General features: G+C 27.6%; 2 protein-coding genes across 2 annotated transcripts; one reads left to right on the top strand and one right to left on the bottom strand.

Moving 5' to 3' along the window:
* Window positions 1–4844: 4844 nt before the first annotated feature.
* Window positions 4845–7679, top strand: LOC107001861 (GDSL esterase/lipase At5g03820-like). Its single transcript, XM_015199820.2, has 5 exons — window positions 4845–5172; window positions 5438–5568; window positions 6289–6522; window positions 6875–7130; window positions 7301–7679. The coding sequence occupies exons 1-5, from the start codon at window positions 4941–4943 to the stop codon at window positions 7492–7494; spliced, it is 1047 nt and encodes a 348-aa protein (XP_015055306.1). The 5' UTR covers window positions 4845–4940; the 3' UTR covers window positions 7495–7679.
* Window positions 7680–7817: 138 nt separating this feature from the next.
* Window positions 7818–10697, bottom strand: LOC107001661 (probable glycosyltransferase At5g03795). The gene is made up of 3 exons (XM_027912248.1): window positions 10215–10697; window positions 8830–9175; window positions 7818–8591 (listed from the first exon to the last, which is right to left on the bottom strand). The coding sequence occupies exons 1-3, from the start codon at window positions 10568–10570 to the stop codon at window positions 7914–7916; spliced, it is 1380 nt and encodes a 459-aa protein (XP_027768049.1). The 5' UTR covers window positions 10571–10697; the 3' UTR covers window positions 7818–7913.
* Window positions 10698–12102: the final 1405 nt, after the last annotated feature.

Here is a 12102-nt window from a genome sequence, read left to right as displayed (position 1 = left end):
CTCCCATGTTTTACCAATTCCCATCCTATGGCATAAAAAAACATTTGTTTACTTGTGCAAACGCGATACATATATCTGGATCCAGTGGTTCATGCAATCTTAAGTATAATCGAATATAAGAAAATAAATAAATCATTCATTTATTTTTCTTAAAAAATATTTTTTTTCGTACTAAACACGTACGTTAAAGTTATGTTCAATATATTGTTACCCTCTTTGCAAAAATTAGGTCGAAATATCGTTCATCTTATGAAAGAGTTAGAAAATTAATAACTCGTTTTAGCAAGCCAATCCAAATTTGACATTTTTGCATTTGTTATCTAGTTTTATCTTTGGTTAATTAATGAATATTTGCATCATCTTTTGGGATGTTATTTTAATTTTTATTATTACATGTCCTTTAAATCTCAAACTCATAAAAACCTATGTTTTTCCGTTCTTTTTTCATTTTATATAGTATAGCAAGAGTATTCGTTTAAATTTATATTTAATGCAAATAGCTTTAAGCCTTCAAGAGAATTGCATGTTAACATTAAAAAATTTCTTATCAAACTATTCTTTCTGTTCCATTTAAGTATCATTTTAACTTCTTTTTTTTAATGTTAGAAAAATAAAAATATAATGTATATGTTCGAAGGGCTTGAGCTTGTGTCTTGTGACGTAGCAAGTTTAATTAACTAATAACAAAGTATAGTAAGTTGCACATATATTATGTTCACGATTATTAAAGAGTAGGTTCATATTCTTATTTAAACGATTTATATCAAATAATACTGTTCTTTATCATGATTAACATAGATAAATTATTAAAAATTATTGTTTGTGATAACCATGTTTGTTATGAAACACATCTCTACATATATTTTTTATTGATACAACCACGAATATAAATCATATACAAATATTAAAAACATATATTATTTCATTATATTATTTTTTATGGGAAAATAAAATACTAAAATGAAATACATAAACAAATTTTCCTAAGTCATGGACAAGCAAATAAAAATTAGTAGCTAAAAGCACACGAGAAGATATAATTTATAATTGCCGAATTCAGTTTTTATATTATAATATTTTTTTTCACATACACGTGTGTGAAATTTTTAAAATTTTAACAAATATTAAATTTGAAAAATATAAAAACATTAAATATAATTATTAACTTACTCCTCTAAAATATATAGAAAATATTTTCTTACCATCATATTCATTCGAGTTCATATTTTACATGAATTCATATTTTATATTATTAGATCTAATATGTATATATGTAATTGTTTTAATCATATAAAATATATATCAATTTGATACATAAAACAAAATATTTTTAGTAAATAAAATTGTATTTGTGATTGTAAAGAGAGAAAATTAGCGAGAAACATATCATTGAAAGGGTTTAAAGTTTAAAAATTTAATTAATAGAACAACATTTTCATCCTTATTTTTAGTTATTATAGTTGGTTGGTTGGTTGATTAGATGTGTGTTTGTTTCTAAATAGGAACAAATTAACACAACCAACCAAATAGCTAAAAATAAGGATGACAATGTTTTCTATTAATTAATTTTGTGGTTTTTTTTTATGTCTTTTGAGGTTAATATTTCACATATCTCAATTTACTATGTAAGTGTAATATTTTTATAAGGTATAATCTTTTAAGTTTAATATAAAAACCTAATAGTAATAGTGTTATTTGAGTAATATTTAATTTAAAATAAATATATGATATTAATAGTGTTATTAGACTTATTTCTAAAGTAATAAGTTAGTCATGTGTATGTAATACATTACCTTAGATCTTCTTACATAAATTCTTTTATCTAATAGTATAAAGATTTAAGTAGTTTAATTCAAGATCTAAAATATTTTTTTACAATTGAAAAACAAATCTTTATTTCCTTATTTTATTTATTAATAAAGATTTTGCACTCTCTTTTTTTCTGCAAATTTTGATATTTTCTTAAAGTAAAAAAAAAACTGATAATGACTATATCAAAAGTTTTATTAGTCCGAGTCTCCACTTTGAATCGTGTTCGTATCACATAATTTAATTATGTTATCATATATGTAAAAGAGGATTTATGATTTGAGTTTTATAAGGTTCATACAATGATCTTAAAATAATTTAATACAACATAAAAGAACCAAAAATATGCTAACGTAAAAATGACTCACAAATAACGTCCTTTTAACTTTTAAATCTAGAAATACCCTCAATCTTTAATTTTTAGCTTAAGATACCCCCATCAACAAATTCTAAATGTGGGTTAATTTTTCTAAAAAAAAATATATAAATGGGCCATAAAATTCAAAAAATTATATGTTCATATCCCAATTCAAAGTAATTTAAGAAATACATGTTCTTTAAAAAAATAAAAAAAACATTACAAACCATATCCTCATTTAATAATGTTGAAAATTTTCGCTTAATTGATATTAAACTAGTATCATATAGAATATTGATATTAATATGACTGATAATTTTGCTTAACTAATACTAAATCAGTATATATACCGGTTTAATATCAATTAACCTTAATGATACCATAATAAATAAAATAAGATATTTTCTCTTTTTGAAAAAGAATGACCTGTTTCTTTTAAATTTATTTTAAAAAGATTAACCCTTTTTCTTTTTCGATAACACTTTCATTTCAATTTTCCACGTGACATGTTTGAAAATACATTAAAAAATATTTTAATATATTTATTGTATCTTTAATTTAAGACTATAAAATTAAAAAATCTTTTTTAATTTTTTTAAACTTCGTATCAAATTAAACTAGATCAATTTTTTTTAAAAAAAATAATCGAAATAGTATGCATGGGAAGTGTCAAGTCATACACATTAACGGTATCAGAATTGAAGGCTGATGAAGACTTGCAGTAGCAATAAAGAGGAAAGTGACGATTCATGAATACTTACTGCAATTTAATGCAATTCACTTCATAAATGCTTAAGTACATAATATGATTTGTTCAACAAAATATATTTCGAACTAATTTTTTAGGTATATCCGATTAATACGAATCAAGTAATATTATCTTTTTTTTTATAAAAGAAAATAGTGATAAAAAAAATCAAGTAGTGTACAGAGTATAATTAGTTTGATGAAATATATTATTAATTAATATACTACTAAAGAATATGTCATATTAATATGATCAAGTAAATACAAAAGGAAAAAAAATGTGTGCAATGTACACAAAATGATTATTAGCTTAATAAAATATATTGCTAATTAATTTTTTTACAGAATGTGTCATTAATCGGAGTTAAATAATATAAAATAAAAAAAAGTAACAAAATAAAGGTGTTTTTAGTATACAAAATATATTTGTGAGTGTATTAATATAAGCATATAATTTAATCTAGTTCAATTATTAATAACCGATTGCATGATTTTAAATTTATAGGACATACAAGACAATATTGTTATTGTACCAAAATTTCATTTCTATTAATATAAATAATAAAAAGATAAAGACGATTTAATGTACAAAATATAATATAAACAACCTATACTTATTATGTACGTATTAATGATTGACATCATAGCTAATTTAAATCATAGCCTATAGATATGCAAATATAATTTTGTAACTATTTTAAGCCTCTACTAATTTATATTTATATATAACAGAAAATAAAGGGTCACCCATCGACACAAATTTTATAATATATTTTGCCATATATGTCAAAAATGACTTATATAATAATATACAAATATTATAATATGTTGCTATCAAAAACATTAAAAATCAACATCTTTTTTAAAGAAATAAAAACAATTCTTATCTCCATCCCCTTGATATAAATCATGAATTGACCAAATATCTATCTTTTACCTCGAACTTCTCTAGTATTTATTGCTACTATTTTGTATTTGTGTGTCAAATTTAAGTTCTTTTACATAAATTAATTAATTCCAAGTAGTTTCACTACGTACTTATAAACATTTTTTCTTTCATTTCATATTTAGATTTATATTAAAATTTTAATTAAATTTAAATTGCATATTACAAAATATATATATTTTTATAATTTAATTTCGAAATCTTTAATAAAAAATAAAATAATCTCATCAATACACTCGCAACACATTGGTATTTACACACAAAAGTTATAACTAACAAAATTGAGCCGCCAAAAAAAGCTTTTTTATAGGTCATATATTTGTAAACAAAATTTTTTTGCACTGTGTCACGCAAATTTTGCTTTCAGTTTTGTTGAAAAAAGGTTTATATTTATCTAAGACCTTTATTAAAAATGATGATTCGTCATACTTCTAAACAAACTCATAATAAAGGACAAAAATGAAACAAAACTTTTTAACAAATGAATATTTTATTTTACTTATTTTTTTTAGCAAATCAAGAAAAATATATTATTTTTTTAATAATATTCTTAATATTGAACAATTACATAAAACAATAGTTATAAACTTTAGTCTCTAAACATCAATAATAAGATAAGTTTAATAAACAACACCTTTAATGAAAGCATTCTTAGAGCATCGCTACAACATTGAAGCTAGAATTTTTACTAAGAGGTATATTTAAAATATGAAAAAATAAACACACATATTAGTTGAATAAAATTTAAATTTTAATATAATGAAAAAATAATTTTGATTTATATATAAATAACGTAATTTTTTGAGTTCGACTGAATTTTTTTGTTCCTGATCACGAGGTCAACATGACTCAAGTAATATAAGACAAGCGAATATATTTGCCTAATAATGCCAACATAACAATATTAGGAGGTGCCAAACATGCCCCCATAACTCACATGAAAAACAATCAACTTTCTATCCATCAGTTATTTCACTTTTTGACCTTTACATAACTACAATTCTCCTTTAAATTCTCCCACATACACCCCCTACCAAACAACATAGAAGAAAAAAAAATTTCAATTGAAAAAAAATAAATATGAAGTTCTTAAAATATTTTGTATTTTTTCTTCTTGTGTTTTTTTATGTGGCAAATGGAGATCCTCTAGTTCCAGCATTAAACATATTTGGTGACTCTGTAGTTGATGTTGGAAATAATAATAATTTAACTACTCTTATCAAGGCTAATTTTCTTCCTTATGGAAGAGATTTTGTTACTCATAGACCTACTGGAAGATTCTGCAATGGAAAACTTGCTACTGACTTCACTGGTATCAGAGTCGGATTCAAAATTTAAAATATTTTATTAATTTACATTCAAAATTTTATGAGCTTGTAATTGTAGTCTATATTGTTCAAGACACTTTAAAAATGTCAACAGGTGCGTGTCAGATTCTTTAGAAATAATGTTTTTCTGAAGAATCTGACATAAGTGCAACACTGAAAGCGAAGAGTTTGAATCAAAATTTAGTATATATTTATATTTTGCGTCGAAAATATTGTATTCTCATAGTTTATGTGTGAATTTATGGACAGCTGAATATCTTGGGTTCACTACATATCCACCAGCTTACCTTAGTCCAGAGGCAAGAGGGAGAAATATACTGACTGGTGTTAACTTTGCTTCTGCTGCTTCTGGTTATTATGAAAGGACTCCTCAACTTTATGTTAGTAATTTCTTTATTCTCCCTTTTAATTTTGTGTTAATTTCATAACTTTAGGCTTTAGCTATTATAGTATAAAAATTATAAATTATTGTTTTGTTATATTATAATAATTGAATTCTTGTCACTAGAATAACTAGTGAAGTGACAACTGATTTTTGAAGTCTGTCAGGATAGACTGTCTATATCATTTTTTTTAACTGTGGTTCTTCTCTGAACTCGGCATGGAAACGAAATGTTTTTTTGCATCGAGCTACTTTTTCATTGTTCAAAGTATATACATGATCAAAATGTCAATAAAATAGGAAAAAATGTTAAATATGTCATCGAACTTTAAGAAAATGCCCATAGATCTATATCATCCGTTAAAAGTTCGATTTCATCTATGTCATTTCTGCTTAATAAAAGATTCATCCATGTCATTTTTTATTGACTAAAAACAGTTCTGGTTTCGCAAAACCATTTTTTTTTACGTGTGATCAATTATGATTCGGATACGTCATTAATTAAATCATTTATTTAAAGAATAAAGACGCAAATATGTCATCAAACTTTGAGAAAAGGCCCGTCTATGTCATGTGTTAAAAGTTTGGCTCGTCTATGTCATTTCAGTTAACAAACAACGACATGAATTCGAATTAGCCCTTTTCTCCAACAGAAATAACATAAATGAATTAAACTTTTAATGAGTGAAATTCTGAATGGTGTTATGTTAATTTGCAGCGTGCACTTACATTGGCACAGCAACTACAATATTACAGAGAATGGCAAGAAAAAGTAGTGAATTTAGTTGGAAGAACACAAGCTAATAGCATAATCTCAGGAGGAATCCATCTATTAAGTGCAGGCAGCAGTGACTTTATTCAGAATTACTATGTTAATCCAATGCTCAACAGGATCTACTCACCTGATCGATTTTCCGATATCCTTATGCAGTCTTATACTACATTCATTCAGGTATTTTTTTCCCTCTCCTCTTCTCGTATCCACTAATTTATTCGTGATCTCTGAGGGTTCGTAGTTAGATATTGTTATCGACTATGATTAGCTAACAGTTCAAGTAGAATTGATATTGTGGAAGCTCAGTCAAAATATGGTTTTTCTAACTCTATGAAACATCATTGAGACTTCTGGTCTTATGTTTTCGACACATGTTGGTGTACTTTGCATGAAATTCGTAGACAACAGTTATCTATAGGAAATGCTCTTAAGCATAATCAGATCATACTGAAACTAAGACATGTTCGATTTCAATTTCGATTGAAATGCAATCGATATTTTAACATGACCATCAATGTATTAAAAACAGAACCTTTATGGTATGGGAGCAAGGAAGATTGGAGTAACAACTCTGCCACCAACAGGTTGTTTACCAGCAGCAATTACTTTGTTTGGTAGAGGAAGCAATCAATGTGTTGCAAGATTGAACCAAGACGCTGTTTTCTTCAACGCTAAGCTGAACCGAACATCAGAAAATTTGAAGAGCAGACTACCAGGCCTCAAACTTGTCGTCTTCGACATCTATCATCCTCTCTTAGATATGATCATTAAACCTACAGATAGTGGTAATTTCCTCAAAACACATTTTTCTTTGCTCACATACTTCAAACATGGTATCAGAGCAGACAGATGTTCTGGGATCAAATCAGGCCTGCTTTTAGATGAGATAGTCACACACTTCAACAGAATGCATTACATTTCCCGTTGACAATCTGCATTTGTTAATTCCCTGCAGGATTCTTCGAATCGAGGAGGGCTTGTTGTGGAACTGGTACACTAGAAACGTCGTTCCTTTGCAATGTAAGGTCTATAGGGACGTGCTCTAATGCGACAGATTACGTCTTCTGGGACGGATTCCATCCTTCTGAAGCAGCTAATGAGAAATTAGCTCAAAGTTTACTGGAGCAAGGGTTTGATCTCATCTCTTAATTATGTGTTGTATGGTTGCTGTTGGAGTTGAAAAAAAGTTTTAAGCTTATATAGTACTAGTAAGTTTTTGTGGTAATGTAGTTACTAAAACTATTTAATTTGAAGGTTACTTCATCTATTGTATGTTACACAATAATCAACAGAAAGATTATTATGAATATATAAATGTTAAAGTTTCCACATTACACTCTTGTCTCACTGTCTCTTCATATAAATGAATCGAAGATAAGAACATCCAGAGGTGGATCTAGGATTTAAACTTTATTATTTATCCGTGAATTTCTCGATAGTTTGACCCAGAATTTAAACTTAGCACGTCATTATATTTAAAGGATCTATCTCCGAGTATAACAATATTTTTGTAGAATCCGAACAACATAGCCAAATAATAATACAGTATACTTCTTGTGAAGTAGTAGTCATCCATCCTTAGTATCATGGACTTGAATGTTTAGCCTTCTAAGCCAAATGGAATGAAGAATCATATGAAAAACATCATATCTTTTCGGAGGAAAATTTACCTCGAAATGCCTTCTAACTTGAAGGCCTCTTTTCTGCATTCTGATGTACTGAGTTTGAGATATTGACATCAAGATTTTCTTCAGATTAGGTATATCTCTCGAATTCATTTGAACAGAAAAACTATTCCAGTTCAAAACATCGTTAAAAGGCGCTACATAATGATCTTTCAACAGTACAGGTACACACCCCATGTAAAGTGCCTCAACCATTCTTGGGCTAGCTACTTCATAACCACTCGGGCAAATACAGAACTTGCTCTTTCTAATCATGCCATAGTATGACATGTTCTTCGGAAGGTACTCGTGAATCTGCACATCTGAATCATCGTTCTTTCCCCAATGCTCCATTAGCACTTGTCTAATGTAGCCATGGATACCTCCCGCGTAGAAAACCAAGACAGAACGATGAGATGGAGACGGACCTCCAATTAAACCGTCCATCTTACCTTGAGGGAGATAGATTTCTGGTAAGGACACATCCTTGGTAGGATCAAATCTTTCAGAGGTATTTGCATTGCATAGTACTCGTATCGAGTTCTTATACAAGTAAGGAACCGCAAATGAAATCGTAGGAGCCTGCAATATAGCAATTACATAAGAAGAAGTGTCTCTCCCATAGACATCAAACAAAACAAACCTTGATATCATGAGTTACAATTCTTAACAGAAGCGAATCCAGGATTTGAAGTTATCATTTGTACCTAAATTTTTAACAGATTTCAAAAGTATAATGTGCTATAGTATCAACGATAAGAACTTAAGATTGAACATATCAAGTTTAACTTCTGAATCCGTCTCTATTCTGATTACTTACCCAATCATGGCAAGCAAGCATGAAGTGATCAGATCCAAGGCTTCTGTTCCAATAAGGGTATTTTCTTGATATACTATCAATATAATCTGCTGCTGTGTTCTGCATAGGACCCCATGAACGAGAATCGACAACATAAACATAGCTGACAATCGACAAGACACTGAATGGGAGGAAGTAAACATGAGCTTTCTCAGGATCATTCGTCCGAAACTTACTAATTTCTATCTGATGAATCAGAATTCCTTCAATTCCAAGGATTCCTTCACTAGCACTATAGTGAAATACAGGGGGCTCACCTTCCTCGTATACGAAAATCTTGAAATGTTTCTCCATTTCCATGTAGCTTCTGCAATGCCTCAAGTAAAGAATCTTTAATTCCATTGTCAAAAGCTCAATATAATCATTTGTTTCAGTTCATTTTACTCCCTCAAGATTCAAACAACGTGAACTTCTAGTTTTTCATCATATTGACATGAGGAAAATCGCAACCTATAGTACTATTCGTATAGTTTTCTAAAATTTAAATTTTAAAAAATTGATGGTTTGATCAAATTCAGTTTCAAAGATCACACTACCAGAAACATAGGTTTTTCCCATCACAAGAAAATTTGTGTTATATATAGAACATGATTTTCACACTCATTTCCTACCAAACCAGCTCACTGGGAAAATGAATGTTGAAAAACGGATTCTCACTGAAATAGTGGAAAACTCATAATTTTTCTGTATGAAAATTTTCCATTTTTTCTTTTCCCACTGATTCAATCTAAATAACGATGGGGATAGCTACTGAACATTTTTCAGATGAAATTTCAATGAGTAAATAGTGACCTATTTTTGGTAGCGTCATTCAAATTCACTATCACATAAACTGGGACAGAGAGAGTGTATACTCAAAAGTTCAACAATCTTAACTCCATACTTAAAAAACAGAAATAATCAAGATTTTTGCTCCATTCAATTCTAATGACAAAAAGTTCAAATCTTCAAAAATTTAAATAAATATACCTTTTGAGATATTGATGATTAATCAAATTTAGTTTCAAAGATCACAATACTAGAAATGAAATGAAGGTTATTTCCATAAAAAATTAGTGATTAATTATGCTATATAACATGATTTTTCTCCGTATTATCTCACTAAAAAATTAAACAGTCGAAAACACATTCTCACTTAAATAGTGAACTTCTTAAATTTTTTTCTTTTTCTGCTGATTCAATTTAAATATCTACGTTGATAACCACCGAACAATTTTCAATGGAAAATTTAATTGAAAAATAATGACTTTTTAGTAGCGTCAGTCAAATTTACTGTCACACAAATTGAGACGGAGAGCGTGTATATACTCAAAAGTTCAAATCTTTAAAAAGTTAACTAAACATACCTGTGAAAAGCAGTGGGATTCCAATAAATTGGACCAGTAGGAACATATTCAGGATCATCCAATGTTTGATTTTTACTTTGAGCTTCTTTTATAGCAACTCTAACTCTAACAAGACCAGCTTCAACTTTCTCTAAATTGCTTATAAACTTTTTTTCTAATTGAACAATTGGAGGATTAATATTCTCATGATCATTCTTGGCATAAACATAACTTGTTGAACTATTTAAGCCAAAATAAAATGAAACTAAAATCAATGAAATTGCAATTAAACACAAAACTTTGCTACTACTAATACTAGAACAAGAAGAAGAAGAAGAATCATCAGTAGTAGTAGTAGTAGTAGTAGTAGAATCCATTTTTTCTTGTTTTTTTTGTCACAGTTTTGGCCAAATTTTGTGTGGATAGTTACAATTGTTTTTTGTTTTACATGAAAAAAAGAAAAGGGGATATACTTATTTTAGAAAATTCAAGGTGTTTGGCCAAGTTTGTTTGGAAAAAATAAGTGTTTTTGAGCCGCAATTTAACCATAATAAAATTATTTTTTAAGAAACTAAGAAAAAAGTAAAAAAATTAATTATTGACCGAGTACAAAATATTGAAATATTATTTAAATTACGAATATGTCAAACATAAATTATAGATTGTTATTCTTTAAAATATTGACCTAGATTAAAATACTTTTTTTTTTTAAAATAAGTAAAAATTTTAAAAATATGAGGTAATTAATATTTATCTTCTTGTTTTTTGCAAAATGTACTTTGAATATACCAAATATAGAAATGTGAAAGTGACATGAAATAAACTATCATGTGAAATGTCAAAATATGTCCAAAAAAATATATTACGTGAAATGTTCATATTCTTTCATCCTCAAATAAAATTGGCACTCAATACCAAATTCATACTAGCAATGCATGTTGAGATCTTAAGACTTTAATAATCACACTAGCTATCTCATTTAAAGAGCAAAAAGTTAGCTCAACAATGCTATATACTTCATGAGTTCAATAAAATAAACATTAGAAAAATCAGTGATTTAATTTGTTACAATAACAATATAGTGCGATGATCTGGTGAGGACGAAACTTACACAACTTTATATCTATTTCTTAAAAATAAAAAAAATATTTTTGAAAGACTTTCAACCGCATTGTTAACCAATCTATATTATCTTATCAGTTGGTTAACTAGTTAGAATATTTAAATTTTAATAGTTAATAAATCAAATCGTTAAACATAATTATTAGTCCGATAGGCTAACCTACTATTTGACTTTTGTGGGTAAAATGAAAGCGAAGGAAGCGGTCATATTATGGGGATTCAAATAGACCATGACGTACGTTTCATGCCATGCGTCTTTATTTCCATTTTATTTACATTCTCCATGCAAAAAAATAAATAAATATATAATATTAAAAGTTGTTCAATCTTAATTAATATTTTTTTAGACGTTTATCTTTTTATTCATGTATATGTAATTAGTTATCATCTTTTATACTTCTTTATCAAAGGAATAAAGAATTATTATGGTTTATCATATTTTAAAAATACGTTAAATTATAAGATATTTAACTTCTAAAATATAACTTATAACATCGTAAAATGAAACAGAAGAAATATTATATTGTTTCCCAATTATTTAGATTAAATCTTTCTATATTAGTATATAATAACAACTTCATTGAATTTTAGAAATCCTCTTTGTTGCCTTTTATCTACAGAACTTGGGCATCCTGCACATGTAGACCATTTATTAAATTAAAGTTCACATACACCCCACTCTTCGTCTGGCTTCACTTGTAAGACTATGTTGGGTATGTCACCGTTGTTGATTGCATCTGAGTTGAACACTGACTCATTCGATTGTGATAAAGAAAGATATATACAC

The sequence above is a fragment of the Solanum pennellii genome, chromosome 10, assembly GCF_001406875.1.
Source record: "Solanum pennellii chromosome 10, SPENNV200".
Taxonomy (NCBI): Eukaryota; Viridiplantae; Streptophyta; class Magnoliopsida; order Solanales; family Solanaceae; genus Solanum; species Solanum pennellii.
Note: the sequence above shows the minus strand (reverse complement) of the source record. Positions and strands in the feature narration are given on the sequence as shown.

Bases quoted from the DNA above. Each gene is read 5' to 3' on its own strand.
- LOC107001661 (XM_027912248.1), bottom strand. From the start codon at position 10,570: ATGGATTCTACTACTACTACTACTACTACTACTGATGATTCTTCTTCT. The intron at 9,176-10,214 runs GTATGTTTAGTT...GAGGCATTGCAG, and splicing joins AATCCCACTGCTTTTCACAG to AAGCTACATGGAAATGGAGA. The intron at 8,592-8,829 runs GTAAGTAATCAG...GCTATATTGCAG, and splicing joins TGCTTGCTTGCCATGATTGG to GCTCCTACGATTTCATTTGC.
- LOC107001861 (XM_015199820.2), top strand. From the start codon at position 4,941: ATGAAGTTCTTAAAATATTTTGTATTTTTTCTTCTTGTGTTTTTTTAT. The intron at 5,173-5,437 runs GTATCAGAGTCG...ATTTATGGACAG, and splicing joins ACTTGCTACTGACTTCACTG to CTGAATATCTTGGGTTCACT. The intron at 6,523-6,874 runs GTATTTTTTTCC...TATTAAAAACAG, and splicing joins CTTATACTACATTCATTCAG to AACCTTTATGGTATGGGAGC.